General features: G+C 44.7%; 1 protein-coding gene across 1 annotated transcript in view; it reads right to left on the reverse strand.

Annotated features, from left to right (window-relative positions):
- The window catches only part of pleca (plectin a), a 39,648-nt gene that overhangs the window by 12,355 nt on the left and 6,171 nt on the right, over window positions 1–21,122 (reverse strand). The window contains exons 2-31 of the mRNA XM_061093022.1: window positions 20,838–20,899; window positions 18,500–18,589; window positions 16,786–16,863; window positions 16,600–16,692; window positions 13,328–13,494; window positions 11,379–11,494; window positions 11,038–11,144; window positions 10,671–10,790; window positions 10,489–10,584; window positions 8,916–9,043; window positions 8,296–8,389; window positions 7,987–8,141; window positions 7,301–7,679; window positions 7,135–7,212; window positions 6,886–7,047; window positions 6,689–6,793; window positions 6,082–6,177; window positions 5,821–5,946; window positions 5,476–5,628; window positions 5,042–5,196; window positions 4,834–4,960; window positions 4,060–4,243; window positions 3,907–3,927; window positions 3,241–3,398; window positions 2,845–3,023; window positions 2,608–2,746; window positions 2,170–2,526; window positions 1,840–1,923; window positions 1,638–1,742; window positions 1,280–1,378 (exon numbers count right to left, since the gene is read on the reverse strand). Coding sequence (XP_060949005.1) covers window positions 1,280–1,378; window positions 1,638–1,742; window positions 1,840–1,923; window positions 2,170–2,526; window positions 2,608–2,746; window positions 2,845–3,023; window positions 3,241–3,398; window positions 3,907–3,927; window positions 4,060–4,243; window positions 4,834–4,960; window positions 5,042–5,196; window positions 5,476–5,628; window positions 5,821–5,946; window positions 6,082–6,177; window positions 6,689–6,793; window positions 6,886–7,047; window positions 7,135–7,212; window positions 7,301–7,679; window positions 7,987–8,141; window positions 8,296–8,389; window positions 8,916–9,043; window positions 10,489–10,584; window positions 10,671–10,790; window positions 11,038–11,144; window positions 11,379–11,494; window positions 13,328–13,494; window positions 16,600–16,692; window positions 16,786–16,863; window positions 18,500–18,589; window positions 20,838–20,899 — 4,013 coding nt within the window. The remainder of the gene's footprint in view (window positions 1–1,279; window positions 1,379–1,637; window positions 1,743–1,839; window positions 1,924–2,169; window positions 2,527–2,607; window positions 2,747–2,844; window positions 3,024–3,240; window positions 3,399–3,906; window positions 3,928–4,059; window positions 4,244–4,833; window positions 4,961–5,041; window positions 5,197–5,475; window positions 5,629–5,820; window positions 5,947–6,081; window positions 6,178–6,688; window positions 6,794–6,885; window positions 7,048–7,134; window positions 7,213–7,300; window positions 7,680–7,986; window positions 8,142–8,295; window positions 8,390–8,915; window positions 9,044–10,488; window positions 10,585–10,670; window positions 10,791–11,037; window positions 11,145–11,378; window positions 11,495–13,327; window positions 13,495–16,599; window positions 16,693–16,785; window positions 16,864–18,499; window positions 18,590–20,837; window positions 20,900–21,122) is intronic.

Raw genomic sequence — 21,122 nt, forward strand, 5'->3', positions numbered from 1 at the left:
TCTTTCTGTTAGTAAAATAACCAAGGAGGATTAAGGGGATCGATAATAGTGAGCATGCAAAAAGTATAAAGCACGGTGTGAAATATACCACAACTGTACAAAGAACCCACAAAACAGTTGTTTATGGATTTACATCACAGCAAGTCAGAATTCAAGGTGTAGGAATCAGAATAGCCACATTATGAAGATGAGCTTAGTGATGCAGCAAACACAACCGGATGTCAACACACGACACAAATGAAGGTTGGATTCAGTGTCGGCGACGAGACACAAATCCAGGATCAAGATATACAGCAAGAGATATCAAGAATGTTGAAGTGCAGGTGACTGATCTTTATAAGGAAGGTTCAGTATTTTTAAAACTCATGTTGACTTCAAATTGAGCTTTTGTTTGGAACATCGTTGTTATCAGCAAATGTCCTGGTTTCAGATCCTCAGAAAACAGGTTCTGCTGTTTTGCTTTATATTATCTTCTTAATATCATGAGAAACATCTGAGGACGTCTGCATTTTTACCTTCCTCCTTAAATTTAAAATTTAAAGAATCTGCAGACTAATGACTCCTTCAAAAAGTGTCCAAATGTCAAATTAAGACAACATGAATATTTTGCTAATGTAATAGATTTTTTAAACATGTTTTAGTACAAGCAAAAGAAATATCAGTTCTCAGCTACAAAACATTTCCTAAAAAATCCTGAACCTTCCTCTTCAATGACAGTAACGAGGGTCTGAAGTGGAGACGGGTGATGTGATATAACTGAGAGGGTTCTTCTGTTAAATACCTGGTGCTTCATCTCTTAAGCTCGTGATTAACATTCGTCATGACAAAGCACTGGCGAGCAGGGATCAAAAGGATCAAACACAACAGAAAGTTAGAAAAGAGGAAAAGGGAGAAAAGAACGGTTGAGGAGCAGATTGAAAGAAAGGAGCCGAGCCAGTAAAACTTCAAATCACGAGTGATTTCAAGAGGGAATGAAGAAGCAGGTACCAAAAGAAAAGAGTCGGACAAGCAGCTGAGCCGTTAGAAAAAACGTGACTGAATCTGACGTGTACAATCTACGTGATATGATTTGACTAAAATACACAGAGTCAGGAAATGAGAGACAGATATCAGAGTGGGGATGTGATGCAACATGAAACAGTTTGCTTCACCACTCTTTGCTCTCGTCATATTCAGAACATATTTAATGTAAAAGGATTTTCCCGTTCATGACTCTGTTAACAGGCAGCGGTGGTTTGCGTTAGTGAAGCTGCGGCTTGTCGTTAGTGAGTGTAATTACCTCTTCGTTCTCCAGGCGGCGCTGTGTTTCCATGATGAACTTAATGTACTGGCTGTTGAGAGTGGTGAGTTCACTGTAGCGGGTTCTCAGGGTGACGTACTGAAAGAAATCAACAGAATCGTTATTCAACTTTAAAAACATGATATGATATTATTCTTTACAGTAGATTTAGTTACCAGGAGTGTGTTTATAACTGTTATCAGCATTTTTAGATGTGTTTTTATCGTGGTGATGACACTTAGGTCCCAGTTACTGCTATTTCCCAAAAGGTCAAACTATTGTGAACGTATTTAAAAGGTCAAACTATTGTTAACAAGGTCAGGCGACCACCAGCTGCAGTTGTGTGTGTGAAACAAACCTCCTGGATGATGTTGTCCGACGCACACTCTATTTTGGGTTTCTTCAGGGGAGATGCGATTGGATCTTGCAGGGCTTTGTAGGTCAAAACCTGGAATTCATAATCCTAAAAGGAACGAAAACAAAATGAAGACAAGCCCAAAAAAATAACAAGTCGAGCCAGGAATGGAAATTTCTTGCAAGCTGAGGTTAGTAGCACGAACCTTCACGGAGTCGATGTAGGCTTTGGCATCTTTGTGGCAGTTTTCAATCTTGTCCTTGTTGGTCTCGATCTCTTCCAGGAGTTTCTATAAGTTAAAATGAATAAATGTCACAGTGAGTATGGAAATTATTTATTTTTAAATCATAGTTGAATTATTATTTCCAGCAAAAACAGAAAGCTGCAGCTACAAGGCTTGTTTTCATTATCAAAAACACAAGAACTCAAATTTATGACAGCAAGAGACGAATCTATGCACAGAAAGAGAACTGATTCTGCATCTGTGCTGCCAGTGTGACCACCAGGGGGCGTAACGGCTTCTCTCCTCCAGTACCTTCTCCTCTGCCAGCTGCTCCTTGAGAGCCTTGCTGTCCCCGACCGGCAGCGCCTGGATCTTCTCCTGCCTCTGCCGCGCCTCCCCGAGCCATCGGATCAGCCACTCGTAGCTCCTGCGGTAGGAGGTCATGTGACGCCCGAGGAGGTCGAGCTCCCTCAGCCTCAGCTCCACCTGGGCGAACACGGCCTGCCAGCGCTCCAGCAGGCCGCTGACCAGCAGGCGGTAGTGCTCCAGCTCGCCGTCCCGCTCGCTGTGGATCCTCGTCATCTTGTCGTTGATGGTCGTGGCTCTCCTCAGCTCGTCCTGCAGGCGGTCGAACGCCACCTGGTCGGCCTCGGCCTCGTCACGCATGGTCTGTCACGGAGAAGAACCGAGTCACAACCGGTTCCTTCAAAAGCAAACTAAAAATGTGATTGTAGATAAAAGAGGACAGACCTTGAGCTGAGTGCGATGCTCCTCCACCTCCTTCTCCTCCGCCGGCACCTTACTGACGTCACGCAGACGAGTCTCATAACTCTTCAGCGTGTCCTCAGCGTCTTTGGTGTTTCTGATCACAACGTCGATGGTCTTCAGCCTGAAACCGAACAGCGCACGTCGTGTTAAAAACAAAGCAAAGTTACAGCTGTAAACCCACAGGGAGAGAGAGAGAGAGAGAGAGTCCCGGAGCCTCACTTGTCCAGGTAGACGGACGAGAGGCCGTAGACGTGCTCCATCTTCCTCAGGGTGACGTCCAGCTCCGAGCGCAGCATGGGGGCGGAGCTGGACTGCTGAGGAGACACCAGGACCTCCTCCGTCTTCTCAGCGATGGAGCTCAGGTCTTTCTTCAGGCTCTCCAGCTCAGACTGAACTTTCTGCCACCGAGCACAGAGGAGAAGATTCAGTATTTCAGTCGATTTCATGCACATATTACTGGAATTAGAATCAAGTCAAGTCTTTATATTTTGGTCCATGTCCCAGCCGCTAACATGGAGTAGGTGGAGGTTATGACCTATACTGCAACCAGCCACCAGGGGGCGATCAAGACGCTTTGGCCTGTCATGTCCCATTGGTTTAAACGTACGACTGTACCATTTGCTCTTGGGTCTTCTGGGCGCAGGCCTTCAGCGGCTCCTTGTCCACCGGCTGACGGAGACGTGTCACCGTTCGATTCTCGCATCCCTCCAGCATCAGACGCAGCTCCTTGATCTTTGTCAGGTAGGTCTTACACACGGACTCATCCTGCTCACCTGGTTGATTCAGAATAACGTGTATAGAAGATATATTAATATATTTATTAACATATTTAATCTGTTTTTGCAAAGAAGAGGAGCTGGTAATTAGTTCAAGTCAGGATTAAATTTAGCCAACAATCAAACCACTGCATGGAAAGTCTGAAAAGAGTATTAGTTAAAGTGACATAGAATTTTTATTATTTTGTATATTGTGCTGTTAATAACTGAAGCCTTTAAAATCTAAATTACCCTCAAACACTTAACAACAAATAATCTGATAAAACTACTACTACAATCTTTGCTACTGTACAAATCTACGTCTTTGATTATCTGTTATCGTGGTTAACTACAACAAGAACTGAGAGAAGTTAGGGAGGAAGTGAAGAAGCTGATTGAGTTAATGAATAAAGTGAGACAAGACAGTACCACAGCCCTGGTTACACACACACACACACACACACACTCACACAGAAACACACAATCAGCCAATCAGACGCTCCTGTTACTCCTCCGAAGCCCTTACCTGTCCTGGGTGGCACGTATCCTGCAACATGAAATCGACAGTCAACTTTCACACAGATGAATGGATGTCAACACAAATGTTTCGGTGAGAAAATGTCAAATAATAAAAACTGTTTCCTGCCTCAATGAGCTTTTAAACCCCAGCGGTACACACCTTGCTCTGCGGTGCTGACCATGGTGTTGTAGTGCGTGTTGGCCTTGTTGTAGTTGGACTCCACTTGCATTCGGTCCTCGGCCCCGAACATCTGTGAGTCCTGGGAGTCACGCAGGAAGTCCTGGTAGTGCTGCTCCAGGTTCCTCAGAGAGAGGCGGTACTCCTCCACCCTCAGGGTCTTAAACTGCAGGGGGGGGGGGGGGGGATCAAACATCAGGAAAACACCAGTTACACAAAGCTTTGCCTTCATCTGTAATACTAATGTAATAGAGTTTTTCATACAGCACTTATCAAGGTTAAGCAAAGTGATTTCCACATGAAAACAGTGTAGAAACAGTTGTTATAGGACATAGAAAGAGTCAGTTCATTCATATATGGATGAACAAGTATAATGTCATTATAGATCAAACATAAGCTTGCATGAATAGATATAAATATGGAAATTGCTCCACTGAGGAAAACAGCAAGATGCATTTATACAAGATAATCTAATATTAAGTGAATATAAACTGTATAACTAAAGTATTTATATATTATCTATAATCTATGGTATGACATAAATATATCCCTTCATTAAGAATACCACACAAGAGGCCAGGGTCACCTGGATGGTGCTAACCACTTTACCACCGTGCCGGGACTTATAAATGCAGAAATGATAAACTTTTATAAATGATTTACAGTTAATTAACTAGTGATGTTTTATGAAACAAAAGCCAAATCTTCAGGGATTTCATAGAAATGTGTCTCCGTGTATGAGCTTCTGAATGTTACCATGCTGATGTTCCAGGTCTTGATGATGTGGATGTCTCTCATCAGGTATTGCCATGACAACAGACTCTTCATGTCCACGAACATGGTCTGCCACATGGTCTGCAGCCGCTGGAGGTTTCCGTCCAGGCTGAGGAAGGAAACGTGGACGTTAGGAAAATGCGTGCTTCAGTGATGGCGTGGATTCAGTGACGGATCTAACTGAGCTCACCCGGCAACGCTGTTCACCGCCTCCTTGTTGGCGGGCGGGACCAGGAAGCAGATGGATGGGACGGAGGACTCGCAGCCTTTATCGTTCAGCACCTTCCACTTGTGAGGCTGCGAGTTGTTCAGCAGAGCACATTCATCTCCTCTGTGGACGGTGATCTGGAGGAACACAAACACACGCTGACGTCCAACCGACTCCTGTAAAGTATCTGAGCTCATTTTAAAATAGAAAGTTGTGTGGGTGATCTCTTTATTAGAAATTAATCAACACAATGAGGGAACCTGCCAAACCAGAATTCACCGGGTGCTCTCCTGACCCATCTCACATCCCTCCACCAAGTTTAGTGAAAATCAGTGTGATTGTTTTTGCATAATCCTGCATTTTAACAGACTAAATGTACAGTGAGAGAGGAGATAACCTCAGCTTGTGATTCTCACCTCCATCTGCTTGAAGTCACAAACAGCCTGGATGGGCAGCTTGCCCTTCAGCGGAGTGGTGGGGTTTCTTGGCTTCAGCTGGACGATGGTCTTGGCTCTTCGCTTCAAACCCTCCAGGTGAGTTTTGAACTCTGTCATTTGCTCTTTCTCTTCCTATTGAAAAGGAAAGTCATGAAATGTCAGATTAAATCAATACAAACACAAACTCCTAAATTGTTGTGAAGTTGCTCTAAAGTTAGGATTTAAAATCTGTAGATATATTTCATCGTCAACTTTAGCGTCTCGTGATGATTTAAATCAACAGTTGAAATATATTAAATTGTTTAAAGTGATGAATGAACCCACGGCCACGTCCTGCAGCAGGTCTTCCAGCCGCGTGACGGTGATGTTCCGTTCACACGTGTACTTCCTCTTCATCGTGTCCTGCATCTTCTTGATCCGCTCCTCTGCCTCCTTCACGTCAGAGAAGAACTGGGAGAAAGGAATTTGAGGATTTAAGTTTTACCCTATCTGTTCCAGATGAGCTTTTTAACTCTTTACAGATGCACTGGTCACATGAAGTTTGGCCTTGAGGGAGTTGATAAGAAACAAAGTCGGTGAACACACCTGGAAATGGGCCGTGTTTTCTTTCAGGTGGGTTTCGATGCAGCAGCACAGCTGGAGGAGCCAACTCCACTGAGTCTGCAGAGCTCCAGTGAACGCCTGAGGAGGAAGAGGAGGAGACAAACTGAGGAAGAGGACAACAAGGTACAGGTCTAGATTTGAATCTAGATTAGATTCAACTTTATTGTCATTGCTAAGTACAAGTACTTATACAACAAAATGCAGTTTAGTGCAAAAAAGGCAGTAAAAGTGCAGAGTATTATGCATTATTTTAAGTGAATATGTAAATAAATAAGATCTGTACAGTAAGAAATATATATGGAATATTACAGTATTAAGAGGTATTGTATGAAATAAGAACGATAATGAACAAAATAATACACTTTGGCCCTTGAAACACGCCTGGTTTGAAGTTCTTCATATTTCTATTTGTAAAATTTCACGTATCTAAGCAGCTTAAATTATGATGGTTTCACATTGTTTACACTTTATATGTGCATATCATAGTTAAGAGGTGCAAGTTTAAATAGAGGTTATTTAAACCTCTTTTGTGTGTTGTTTTTTTTGTATATTTCTAAAAGTATTTCCTGTGATATTAGTGAACTCCTACCTCCACAGTTTGCTTGGCAGGGTGTCCGTCCCTCAGCAGCTTGTCTCCGGTGGTCTGCACCGTGTTCACCCTCTTCTCCCGGAGCTCCAGCTCTCTCATCAAACCCTGATCACAACAACAACAACAACACCCACTGGTTACAGCAGAATCCAGAGTTACGTCGCTGTGTGTGAAACATCGTCTCCCTGTCTCTGTACCGAGTAGTTCTCTTTCTTTGACGCCATGTTGGGGTTGCGGTCGCTCCAGTCGTAGTTGACCTCCTCCTCCTCCTTCTCGTTCAGCCACATCAGCTCTTTGGTTGCCGCGGTGACGAAGGCGTGGAGCTGGTCCAGGTAGCGCAGACGGGCCTTCGAGGCGTTCTGCAGCAAAACACACGTCAGGAAACATATGAATAAGATTTGTTATATCTCTAATGTGAAGGTTTCTCTTTATCTGCTGTAACCTACCAGTAGTTTTCCGTACTGAAGCTCCAGTTTCCCCAGATACTCGCGGTACGCAGCCTTACTGGCAGGAGAGATCTGGCTCTGGAGAAGATAAGAGGTCAAAGGTCAGATGATCATGAATGAACCCAGTAGAAAATCTCTGTCCTGGTTCCTCTGGTCTGTCTCGTACCTCGTCAGCCTTCGCCCTCTCGATCTTGGAGCGGAACTCCTCCACGGACTGGTGGAGGCCGCGGTGGCTTCCCAGCTGCGACTCCACCGTGGGCAGGTCGGACCCCCACTCTCCCTGGTCCACGCGCCGCTGGTTCTCCTCCACCCAGCCCAGCAGGTCCTGGGTGTAGCGGAGGGTGACTTCATCCAGCTCGGGCCGCAGCCTCATGGGGGCCTGCTGCAGGACCTGGACCTGGGCCTGGGTGGTGCGGATCTGGCTCATGGGGATCTGGCTCATGGAGATCTGGGTCATGGGGATCTGGGTCAGGGTCACGCCGGACTTCAGCCGCAGGTTGTACTCGCTGCGGAGGTTCACCAGACGCTCGTGGAGACGGTACACTCTAGAATAAAGACTTCCAGTTAGTGCTGAAGAGGTTGAACATTACTTAACAACAATTAATATGTGTGATTAGTAATTTAAACCTTATCAATCAAAGGTTTCACGTAATTTGTTGTTCCTACTTCACAGATTTAAGGTTGTTTAGTTACTGTTTAATGGACAAAACAACTTTGGGTATTAAAAATCCATCAAATTCATAAATGCACAGATCAGCAGCAGGAGCTACAGCCATCAATTCACCTAATAATTCCAGAAATTGTTCATCTTTAGTCTTTTCAAATGTTGTGGAGTTTGCTTCTTTTTTTTACCTGCGATACATCTGTTCCGCCTGCAGGTGGCGTCCGTCTTTGAGCAGCTGCACGTCGTTGAAGAGGAAGCGGATCATCCCCTCGGCTTTCTCCAGATCTGCTTCCATCTCTGCTGCGTGCTGAGCAGGTTTCCCCGAGCTCATCATCCTCACGTCCTGCAACACACACACACACACACACACACACAGACACACACACACACACACACACAAACACACACAGAGGAATTACAGCTCTGCGTGTGGTCACCATCATTTCTCTGACAGATTTCTTTGTTTTGGGTGAAATGAAACTTTATTGCTGTCTCACCGTCTGCAGCAGCGTCTCCACCTGGTTGAGCTGCTCCTCACACACCCCCGACTCCATCTGCACCTTACTGACCACCCTCTGCAGTCGCTCCAGCCTGCACAGACAGAGAGAGAGAGAGATAGAGGTCAAAGGTCAGACACACCTAATCAAAGCCGAATTAATGGATTGAAGTGAAACACAAACACTCACTCCGTCCTGCGGCGGAATGAGAACCTGAAGTCGTATCCCTGAGTCATGAAAGCCATGACGGAGCTTCTGTGTGTGATCACTGAACTACAGACGATGGCTTTTTAAAATCAAAACTGTCCCGAGAAGCAAAATAAAAAAGCAACGCCCCACCCACCATGTGATGAAAAAAAGGAAAAAGCTCGTCAGCGGCGGTCAAATGACCATGTTATTGTGATGCTGTTGCCGCGGCGATGACACGCTTGTCATGGGTTTTGGGGTTGTTTTTACTTTCCACTCTACAAAGCCAACTCAGTGTGAATGTATTACAGAAGTGGACCCGATCATTCTGGGATGAGTCATCGTCGTGGTTACGCAGACAGGGAGAGTTCCTTCACGTCTGGTGGGAGCGGTCGAGCATGTGATGAGTTTTTTTAGTTTCCTGGTCGACTCACCTCTCAAACTCTGTCCGGAGCAGCTTCTCTCGCTCCAGGATGGCCACGTGCAGACGACCCCACTCCTTCTCCACGTCCAGGGGATGGTAACCCGGGGGAACCTTCACGTGACCGGCCTGGACCGCACCCTGAGACAGAGGAAAGTTCATCCACTGGAGTTAGTCAATTGTGGCCCTCAGGTTATTCCTCTGAATTTCTTCTGTTATCGTCTAAAAACTAAAGAGACTTTCTCTGTTTCTGCTCATTTTAAAACTAATTTCTTTCAATCTTCCTTCTGATTCAGTCAGATTTTGTCTCGTGATTCTTGACTGGTTTCAAAATCTAATTTACTTAGATTTCGTGTGTCTTTTATTGCATCTTCATCTCAAATGTTTTTACTTTTGTTACATTCGTGAAGAGCTTTGGCTCAACTCCTGCTGTTTTTAACGTGCTGTATAAATAACTCTGACGCGACTTGACTCTCACAACGACAGTAGAATCATTTCAGCCATTCAAACATGTGGTTGTGTTCCACCTGAGATGAAAACAACTGCACGAGTGATTGTGTTGTTTAGATTCTCAGACTGTGAAAGCAGTAAATTCTACTTTGCACTGCACCTGGATCAATCATCTGCAATTTTTTAAATGAAAGACGAGAATCTAACAAATGCATAGATAAGGAACAGACTGTGTTTAACGCCGGGTTGTGTATCTGAGGCTGTGTGTCTCCTGAGAGTTGCCGTAAAACACACAAAATAAAGTGAAGCTGTTGCCGAGGAACCTTGGTTAAGTCTCGTCTGGTTAAACAAAAGAGCTTTTCTCTGTTTCTGCTCATTTTAAATCTGATTTCTTTCAATCTTGCTTCTGATTCAGTCTGATTTTGTCTCATGATTCTTGACTGGTTTCAAAATCTAATTTACTTTTATTTCATGTCTTTTACTGCATCTTCATCTTCATCTCACACGTTTTAACTTTTGTTACATTCGTGAAGAACTTTGGCTCAACTCCTGCTGTTTTTAACGTGTTGTATAAATAACTCGACTTGACTCTCACAATGACAGTAGAATCATTTCAGCCATTCAAACATGTGGGTGTGTTCCACCTGAGATGAAAACAACTGCACGAGTGATTGTGTTGTTTAGATTCCCAGAATGTGAAAGCAGTAAATTCTACTTTGCACTGCACCTGGATCAATCATCTGCAATTTTTTAAATGAAAGACGAGAATCTAACAAATGCATAGCTATGGAACAGACTGTGTTTAACGCCTGGTTGTGTGTATGAGGCTGTGTGTCTCCTGAGAGTTGCTGTAAAACACACAAAATAAAGAGAAGCTGTTGCTGAGGAACCTTTGTTAAGTCTCGTCTGGTTAAAGGAACCCTGGACACGTGGTGAGACACTTTCTATCGGTTTGAATCCCAATAGAAAGTGAATCTGTCCTGCTCTGTGTTTGCAGCCTGAAGGCAGAACCGTTACAGGTTAACTATCAGTGTGGAAGTGTAATTGGTCTCGGGGACATTTAATTACAGCAGCTTTAAGGATCCTCGGTACAAATTGCTTCAACACTTCCTGTGAGCAGATCCACGAGAGCTCACCTCAAAGGACTTGAAGATGTATTTGGAGCGGTTCTTGTCCGCCTCCTTCGCAGGAAGCTCTGTCTCCTTGAACTTCAGGAACTGACGCCAGAGAACCTGCAGATCAGGAAAGAGACGAGTCAGCTTCTCCGATGTCATTCTGCTGTTTATTCAATGAGTTCTCACGGATCTGAGCCGCTCACCTCGATCTCCTCGTAGCTGTTGGGGAACTTCCTCTCCTCGAACACCAGGATGTGGTGTCGGATCCACTGCAGCAGCACGGTCACGACCTCGTAGTACTCCTGCCAGCGCAGCTCCAGCTCCTGAGACACAAACATACATGTTCACACCTGGAGGACAAAGTATTACTGCACGGACAGAAAGATAAATACTACAAATTCTAAATGCTAAAGTCTCAAAATGTTGATTTATAGCCCTGATGATGATCTTGGACCTTTCCTGACGAACTTGCATCGTGTTTAAAATACTAATTTCAAGAAGAAACTATTTGTCTCTGCTGCTTCATCCCGATGTGTCGGTGGTTCGATGCCGTGGAAGAGGACGACTCACGTTGGCTTTAACACCGTCCTGCACGTCCGGCACCCGGGGCATGACGTCGTACATGGAGGAGACATACGTGATGAGGGACTTCTCATCTGGATGAGGCACGTCCACATCTGGAAAGAGAGGAAAAGGACAATCCAAAAAATGGAGATGTAACTTGAATCTGGTGTTTTCTGGGAATTGGGTGATTTGCACCAGTTAATCCTGAACTGTCATAACTTGCATAGTGATCCTCAGAGGCCAACACAGTAACACATTTTTTGTTCATGTGCCTCAAGGAGCAAATAAATCACAAGCTCAAACTATCCCTGGAGTGTTTCTCTCTTGTCTGAGGTCGGTGGTCTCACCCTCGGGGTCCAGCAGCCTGGTGACGCCCAGCTCCCGCTCCGCCACGCTGAAGGCCTGCTCCAGGTTCTCCTGGTTGCTCTGGCGGTAAACCTGATCCATGTCGATGAGCCCGGGCCTGCGGACGCACACCACAACAGTCAGACTAGAAACAGGTCCTGACCTTTGAGAAGGAATGACTTGGTAATTACAATTTTTTAAACTTTAGCCCCCGAACATTTCGCTCATTTTTAACGACCTGCCAGCCATAATTGCACATTGACAGCTGACAGGTTTGAAACGCTATCTTACATAATTCATATTTTATGTTGCCGGAGGCAGGTTGTTCATGGGATGTCTCCACTAATACCAGAGAGGGCAAGAAAAAACAAGAGTCCTCACTCGCGGGGAAGATTAAACCAAACAGAAACTTTGCTGGAAGGACGAGTGCAGTTATATAACGTGTGAGCACATGTCATTAATAAGATTTCACAGAATTCTTTGGTAAATTCAGCAGAGTTCAGAAGTCGGCGTACACTTCCACCCCCCGCTGGACGTAGTAGTCCCTGTAGGGCCGAGCTGGTTCCCTCTCCCGGTGGGACGCCTGCCTGTAGGCCGGCCTGTCCCGGCTCAGGGGGAAGACGTGAAGCCCCTGTCCCGCCTCCTGCTCCTCGCTGTGGGACCCTAGACCCGGGCTGTGGGACCCTCGGCCCGAGTCGAAGGAGCTTTCGGTCGGGATGTCCTCGCACAGCATGACCACCCGGTCCTCCAGGTCGCTGACGGAGCCCGAGACGGAGACGGAGCCGGCGGTGCTGCTGGACGAGCTGTTCAGGCGCCGCTTCGAGCTGAACCTTCGCTTCAGCTTCAACATGGCTGCAGGTGGTCACGATCAAAAGCACTAAAAAGGTCTCCAGGCAAAAACTGAAGTTATAAAATCGTTTGAGGCTCCAGCAGTGATATCGATTTCATCCTTGAATTGAAATTAAAGTCCTCTTCGTCCTGCAGATCTCAGCACATCGTTCTTCCTCCTCCGACTAAGAATCGAATGTGGATGGCGCACCTGCGTTGTGCTGCGACCTGCCGAGCCTCCAGAGAACACGCCTCCGGGGCAACCTTTTCTCTAACCAGTGAGATCCAGCCCCCCCCCCCCCCGACAGAGACTACGCCCTGTCTCCTCCCAGGGAGAGAGGCCAGCTGCAGCAGCTCGACATGGAGTTTGTGTGTCGTGTGGTGAGCGATGCTGCAGGGTGGTTTGTGTTGGTGCATGCACACACACACACACACACACACACACACACACACACACACACACACACACACACACATACACACACACAAACAGCAAGTGGCACTCCACCCAAAACACCAGGACTTTGAAAACAGCCGCCTCCTCTCGGCTGTTGAGACTTTCCTCAGTGTGAAGAACTGAAGGCTGGGATCAGTCTGTAAATGTGTATATGTTTTTAACCCAAATCTGGCTAAAAATACCACAGACTATTATTCTTATTAGGATGCAGATTTGCATTGGAAAGGTGGAGAAGTTTGTGAACGCATCTATAGTCACTCTATAGAAAACCTGCAAACATGAATAAAGCCGCTTCTGCAGGTTTCAACAAGTTCCAGTTAAGCCTTTTTAAGACTGTAATGGATGAAATGTAATTCCTGTGTCAACTACGACAGGTCTGACGGAATATCAGAGTCCAAAAGATATTTACACTTCCCCATAACTGAAGAACAGGTGGAGGAAGAATCCTGGAAACGCTATAGGCATAAATAGTCTTTGCCAAAGTATTATCCAAGTCAGAAAACCCTTTTGTGCCACTGCTGTTGTAAAGTTGGGTTTAATCACAGTTTCACATCATCATCGCCTTCTTTTCAATCCTTTCCTTCCCTCCAGGTTTCCCCATCTTTCCATTTTTACCCAGTAGTGCTTCTCTTTAATCAACAGGCTCTGACCTCGATGTTTGCTCACCTGTGTTTGTGTATGATGGCGTTGAAGAGCTTCCCGTCCCTCCAGCTGCCGGTGAAGTTGTCGCAGCGCAGGCCCTGGTATCCCTCCACCATCCGCTGGGACCACAGCAGCAGCTTCTCTTTGGCCGTCATGTCGTCCGACTGACCGTTCACCTGGATGTCTGAGATCTGAGGGACGAGCACAGATTCAAACCAGAGCAGGAGATGTACATCAGGGTCGTATCTATATCACTGAATTCTTCCTTAACGTCAAATAAGAAGCTGTACGTTTATTTAAATGTTATATTTGCTCACAGTCCCACATGACTTTTTTCTTTGTATGTTGAATATAATTGAAGTGTTGGTTGAAGGGCTTAAAAAAAGCTTTTTTTCCGCTTTGCCCACAGATTTTTTTTCTGGACTATGAGTCACAATCAAAACCTCCAAATAACAAACCACCACTTGTTTCCTGAGGGCCACATGAGATCCATTAACTTCAGAGAAGCACAAACAGAAATCCGCCTGTGAGTCACTAAATTGCACCGAAGCTCTCAGGATGAAGCTCGGCTGCTGTGAATGAAAGTTGGACTGTGCAACCAAAAGTCTACGGGCGAATTCTGTGAGTCGCGAGAACACAGAAGTGAAACTCTTCGAGTGTGACCACAAAACCAACAGCAGATTTAAATCAATACACATGTCTTGAAGGAAAAGTCTGGTTTGATTTTGCAGCTGAGTGACACTGAGTTTAGCTTCTTTTGCATGAATCCACCACCGAGGATTCTCTGTCTGTGTCCGATCTTTAATCAGATGAACCGGATGAGAAGAGGTGGGTGTTTGTTTTGGTCGACCTGATGCACCAGGAGGGTGGAGCTCTCTGAACGAGGCACACGATGTAAGAACCAGCAACAATCACAGGAAACCTCACAAGTGATTGTGCAGATTTAATGTGTTTTTCAGCTGAAAACTAAATGTTTGTTTTAAATCCCATTTATTATGAAATTCAATAAAGAAAACTGCATTTATGGGTTCAATATAGCTCATAGATTAGATTCAACTTCATTGTCATTGCACAGTACAAGTACTTATACAACAAAATGCCGTTTAGCATCTAACCAGAAGTGCAAAAAAGGCAGTAAAAGTACAGAGTATTGTGCATATTTAAAGTGGAATATGTAAATAAATAAGATATGTAGGTAAGAAATATATATGGAATAGTACAGTATTAAGAGGTATTCGCCACCTAGTGTTTCAAACCATCTTAGAATTAATAAAAATAAACATCTGCAACATCTTTTAGAGTTTTCAACGTCTGCCTAATGTGATTTTTAAACGTCCGTGCATCGGTAAATCTACAGCACATTAGCTGCTGCTGTTGAATTATTAAATGAAGCTTGATACCTCAAGTTTCTTTTCCTGGAAGAAGTAAACTATTCTCTATTTTCAGTGCGGCTGCGTTGGTGAGTCACAGCAGAACTAATAATTTCTGCAGGAAAGGGTGGAGGAGGGAAAGAATGTGGCATTTCTTTCTTCTGCTATTTTCCCCTTGGAAGGGAAACCCCGGTGCTTCGCTGTGGACGTGGGCAACGTGTGAGTCAGAAGCCGAATGGAAACAGGACCTCCGCCCTGAGACTCGCTTTTTAAAGCGCTGAGAGAATCCCAGCTCCGAGCGGCCCAGCGTTCCCATCGTTCCCACCGGTCACCTGAGTACGAGCTGGGAGCTGCACCTGCAGGAGCCCGGAGGAAATGAACCATTGTTTGTGCCGACACAAAGAGATGATGGGTTGATTCTGAGGAAATAAAAGCTGCCTGGCGACTGAGGGCAGATCATCAGGGACGTTTTGGGTTTTATTACTTTGACGGGGACAGAAAAACACGTATTTCCAGGTTAGAAATCCAGCTGCAGCGACGTTTAACACACAAAGAAAGAGTTTTTTTACAGAGTGTGACTTGGTGCCGTCCCACGTCTCCTGCTAGCCGTCCCGTGGGAATCGCTGAGTCACGCTGAGGGATGAGTCAAACCATCCCACATCCCAACATAACCATCATAATCATTATGGCATCAAAGAAGCATCGTGTCCTCCCACACGTTCTTTTCCAAAATCTACAGAACCATCTGCCGAGTGGAAATCCATCTCATCGGAAACACCCACTGACGGACGAGTTCCTCCGAAGCAGCTCGTGAATCACAGACCAGATTTCAACTTGTTTACGTTTGAGGAAGAGGAGTCACGTCTCTACATTTAGATTTAATTCAAACCAATCGAGCTTCACAGGAAAAATGAAGAAACGAAAGAAAATCCTCCAGAAAAACCATGAATGAAGGTCTTTCTTCAGTGTTTAGTCTGGGTGCAGTCGGGGCTGCAGCACAGAGGTATTTGTGTAGAAGAGGATAAGTGCTGCCAAATGTCCAATATCGCTCGTTTGGAACCGATTGGCAGCCGAACTCCTCTGTTCTGAAACTGCTGAGTCAACACAAGGCCGATGATTAAAGTCCACGCAGGGAAAAGCACTTTGATTTTCATCACCGCTGCAGAAACTAAACTAATCACTCGATGTAAACCATAAAAAGAAAAAACGCACGTCGGTCAAATTGAGGGAGAATCTGGATTCAGTGCCAACGGGAAGTTTGAAAAATAAACACGAGAAAGAGAAATATGATTCAGCCATTTTACAACATGGCTCTGTTCAACTTGAATCCAGGCAAAACAAAAGTAAATCCATTTAAATAATAGGTCCAAATGTTATTCTGTCTTGTTTCCCAGTTTAAGTTCAAAGACAAAATTAAATGGATTTACAGAAAAAGTGGAGCCTGATCGATTTAGATTTCTGGAGTAAAAACAATCTACATTTTTTTTTTGGCTTTTCTGTGTAAATACATATTTAAAAAGTTTGTCATGAAAAATGGTTTGAATGTAACTGTACACCTTCCTCATTTGATAGCATACCTCCACCCCCTCACAGCGCCCCCTGCAGTTGAGGAGCGAATAAGCCAGGATTGGTTCATTAGGTTTGTGACATCACAAACCCGGGTTGTTGAATCGATTGGAATGAGTGTTTAAAGGTGTTAATAGGATATTCATCATTTAAAAAACTCTTTCTATATTTAAAATAATTTAAATATAGTAATGTTTATTCGGTAAAATAAAAGTTGTCATTTCTACAAATAAATCATATATAAAAAAAATTAAAAAATAAAAGTTGTCATGTTGGCAAACATGTGAAATGCTGATTTTAATGATTTTAATCGTTAAACCAATAATTGGTCCGGCTCTGGTGACGGGAATCGTGTGTTACCTGGAAGTGAAGGATGATGGTCCAGATCAGACCCAGGGTCAGCTTCGGGTTTCCATCTGCAATGTCATCGTTCCTGATGTTCACCAGTTTCACCTGAAGGTGTGTGAATACAAATACAGGTATTTAGGTATTTATACTTATACATGTAGAGTCAAACGGATCAAATAGCAGATTTCCTTCACCGACCTGTCTGTGTTTGAGGAAGTCCAGAGCGATCTGTACATTCTGCAGCTTGTGGAATCGCATCCGTCCTTTCTCCCGCGGCTACGAGAGACGAGAGCAAACATCAGCAGGAGACGACACATGAGGTCGGAGAGAGAGACCAACAAACAGCAACACAACCCGGGACCGAGGGAGCAGGTGTGTCACGGCCCAGCAGCTCCGTCAGTGATCTATTCTACTGGATCTACAAGCTCCACAGGCAATGGGCTTCCAAACCTAAAACCAAATTTGAAGTGTGATTCAAATTCTGCGTGCCTGTGATCTAACCCTCCGTGACCCAGAGATGCATTAGAGACGCAGCCAGGACGTCTGCAGGTGGAAGCATGAGGATGAATGATAAACTCAGGGATCATCAGTCTCACATCTCTTCTCCGGGGCCGACAAACAACTTCAGGAACATCTGTAGCGTCTCAGATTTGACGTGTGACAGTGGAATCGAGCAGTGATGGCTGTGACATGCATCAGTGCTCCACATGTTAAGCTTTCAGCCGCTTTGTTATTTTATCAGCTAGCAGTGACGAAGACTTTTCACTGTCGATACACAGAGGAAGCTCTTTAACCTTTTATATCTGTTGTAATAGTCCTAGTCTTGACTCCAGGACTGTACCCGGTGGTTTTACATGTTTTAAACTGGTGAATTCAGTGTCCTCCTGTATTCTGGTTGCTTTGCAGACTGGGATCTTAGCTGTGTCTGGATCTCGTGGTTTGCAGTGCGATCTAGGACGAGCATTTTTGAATTCATCACATATTCTTCGGGGAAGTTTCTCGAATGATTGTCAACTTCTGCCCCAACAAACGCTTTTATTTCACTTCCAACATTGGGAAGAAAAATAAAACATCTGTAGGAGGACTTCTCATAATCTTCTGGTTTTCATCACGTGTGTATAGAACCTTGTGTTCATCATAATTCTGTAATTATGCAGACAACACTGAACTTTACATGGATGTGCAACATGGTCCTTTACCCACTTCTACTACTTACAGTAGAATCTACATGCACCTGTAACCACCAGCTCCTCAAACCAGCTCAAACTCATTCAAGACACCTGAGGAAGTTTGTCTCAGATCAAATGGACGGACGATGACACAAGGGACAGTGAACGGGGGGGGGTGTGACAGTCATCATGCACAACCCAGCAGCCACCTGGGGGGGGGGGGGTGACACATGCCACGCCCGAGGAGGCGGCCGGCCACAGTCCAGGCGCCACTCACCAACCGCACGTTCCTCACAACGTCACGTTCCCTCGGCTACCACAGCACGAGCATCGCAAAGAGAGGGAGGCAGAGGCAAAAGGGGGGGGGGGGGAAATGTCAGGGCAAAGGTCAGCAAACAGGAATTAGAAAAAAGGAAAAAACCAGGGGTCAAACAGGTCAGTGCAGAAAGGTTACGAGATGGAAGCAAATCATGAAAATTAGTGTTTTTAAGGCTACAGCACCAGACGCTGAGGTCAGTAAAGTAAAGAAGTGGGCGGGGCCTCAGCGTGACCCGAAGAATCAACACATGCAAGAGTGGAGAGGACCAGCTGGGGAACATATCTGACTGAACACCGAACAGTCAGGACAAACACACCGGGACACAGAGGACAGGGACATAGAGGGGGTCGCACGGGAGAGCCCGGGAGAACAAGACACAAGGTCACGTCCTCGGGTGTGAAGGTCAAAGGTCAGTGAGGCTCACCAGCGTCTCTCCGGAGAGCACCTCCAGCAGGGAGATGAGGTTGTGTCCATCCCTGAGGTCCTCGTACAGGTCGGTGATGTGTCTCTGGGCCTGGACGGACGAGAAGGGAGGAACAGGTTCGTTAACTCACGGAGGTAAATTATTTATAATCAATCAGAGTCATTGTTAAATCGCTGCTTTTGTATTCGCACACAATACAAACTGCTGCTGATCTCACCACAACCAGGTCTGACTTAATAACTTAAATCTGAAACTTTAAATGGACTTTAAAGGGATGGATGAAAACACACAACATGGCGGGAACTTGATGAAAGTGAAATACAAATTTTCTCACAGGTCGTTAATATTGTGTTTTGTGTCATTTGTCTCGTCTGGTTTAAAACCTGAAGGACCATGAAACTTGTCCGTTGTGTAACTGTCGAAGTAACACAACATAAAAAAACCACTGCACTGCAGACGAGTCTCTTAAAAGCAGTTAGAAAAAACAATGGGTGTTAAAACCAAAGAAGGTGTGAAGGTTAAACATGCAGGAGGAACTGAACCGGTGTCCACTCAGCACTCTGCTCACAGACAGACACCTACCTCTGTCTTCCAGTGCTGGTGGACGGATGAAGGATGGAAAAGAAGAAACAGATTCATGTGAGACGATGGGACAGAGCCGGGACAGAACAGAGGGACAGACAGGAGGAGGAGAAGACGCTGGTTTACAGACGTCACACAAAGACAGTTGGATTCAATTCATGTTTAATACTAAAGAAAAACACTTGTTCTGCCGCGTTTGATTCGATACGAACATTAAAACACAGATTTAACGTCTGGTTTTCGTTGACGAGCCACGAGAGAGCGACCATGAAGCGTTCAAGACCTCACATTTTAATCCCGTGACCATGAGTCCAAAACCCCTCGGGGGGGGTTGAGTCTTTTGGACCCAAATCTGAGGGATTTTTCCCGACAAAGACGGAGACAAAGCCTGTGAGTCATCAGGGACAAAGTGTCCGGGTCGCAGGACGCACACCGACGACATTCCTCAGGTTTTTAAACACGAGTCAGTTCCCGTGTGAAAACAAAAAGCTGGACTCGACACGCTCCAGGTGACTTTAGATTCTCTTGAACCTCTTTGTCTTTATCTGTGACGACGTTATGTGATTTGAAAAACAGACTAAACTGAAAAGGAAACAAACAGTGACACAGTGAATTATCGAGCTGTTGATTGATTAGCAGATAATGTAAAACCAATACCACTCATTTTATCTAGGCTTTTGATTTGATTGATTGGAATTTAATTTTATTTATTTGTATTTGTATAATTATGTCTTTATCTACTTCCATTTATTCTTATATTTTATATATGTATTTTTTTTATTATTATTTTATTTAATCTTATTTTAAGTTATTTGATTTCTGCCTCTTTTTCTTTACCCTGAGTCTTTGATTGTGGGTTGGGGGGTGTTCATAAGAGTTTGTATGTTTATAAATGTTTGAATGTATGTTTCTTATATGTAAAACTCAATAAATATATTGTTAAAAAAAACAAAAAACAATACCACTCACTGCTTCTCAGATCAGGGTGATGTCTTCAGATAGCTTGATTTGTCCATGATTTGAATCAACAGTATAAAACTTGAACTTATTGAGTTTATTGTGACTAAAAAAAGCAGGTAATCCTCTCATTTAAGAAAGTGAAACAAACAGAATTTCTCTCTGAGGCTCTTTATTCCTCATATCCCACACTGGAATGCTTCCTCTTTTTAAAGGGTCACGGGCCAGAAAGCTTCACGGGTATTTCTTTACATTATCCCCGACAGCTGACGTGTTTCTGAGCAGGAGTTCAGCTCCGGAAGCTTCCTGTTCCCCAGCCGAGCCGCGCTGACGCTCTGGAGTCCAGATGTGAAACCCGAGCGCGGCCGGGCCGACGGCACCGCGGCCAAAGTGAGACCAGGTGTTCATGAGTGACTCACCCCCCCGACGGTTAAATATAAACAGCGTGTGTGTGGACTTCACTTTCCTCGAGCTGCAGGGAATTACAATCTGATTTTGTCGTGTCGTCTGTTTGCAGATTATCTTGCAGGTCGAGCAGACGTCAGATGTCTGAGAACCTCCGGAGAAACTGCTGAGTCATTTAATCTATTGTAACCAGATGTGATGGAAAAGAAATCGCTGGAATTCCACTGGAACAGTAAAAAGCTTCGGGGTCGTTTTAGGACGTCTGGAGTTTCTATTTTTAAAGATGTCCCAAAATTAAGTAAAGAAATTACTGTATAATCGTTTCTGGGTTTTTACAATCGAGCCAAATGTGAAAGTATTTGTGTCGTTGAGTGTAGAAGAAGTTGGTTCTGACCTTCATCAGGTGTTTGTTGACCCATTTTGTGAATGTCTTCTTCTGAACTCGGTCCCGTTCATCTGGAGAAAGACAGAAAAAACAAGAAACATGAATTATGTGGTAAAATAGAAGCTACTTCGTTCTTTGTGTTCCTGCTGAACATTTTGTCTCACAGCTCCAGACCCCCACATGTTTCCATTGATGGAAGTTTATTGATTTTGAACAGTTTTAATGGGACGAGAGCAGAAAAGATAATTCATGTGGGAAAAAGCCACAAATTGTTGCTTTTAAGATGATTTTGCT

This window comes from Limanda limanda, chromosome 19 (assembly GCF_963576545.1).
Source record: "Limanda limanda chromosome 19, fLimLim1.1, whole genome shotgun sequence".
In the NCBI taxonomy this organism is placed as follows: Eukaryota; Metazoa; Chordata; class Actinopteri; order Pleuronectiformes; family Pleuronectidae; genus Limanda; species Limanda limanda.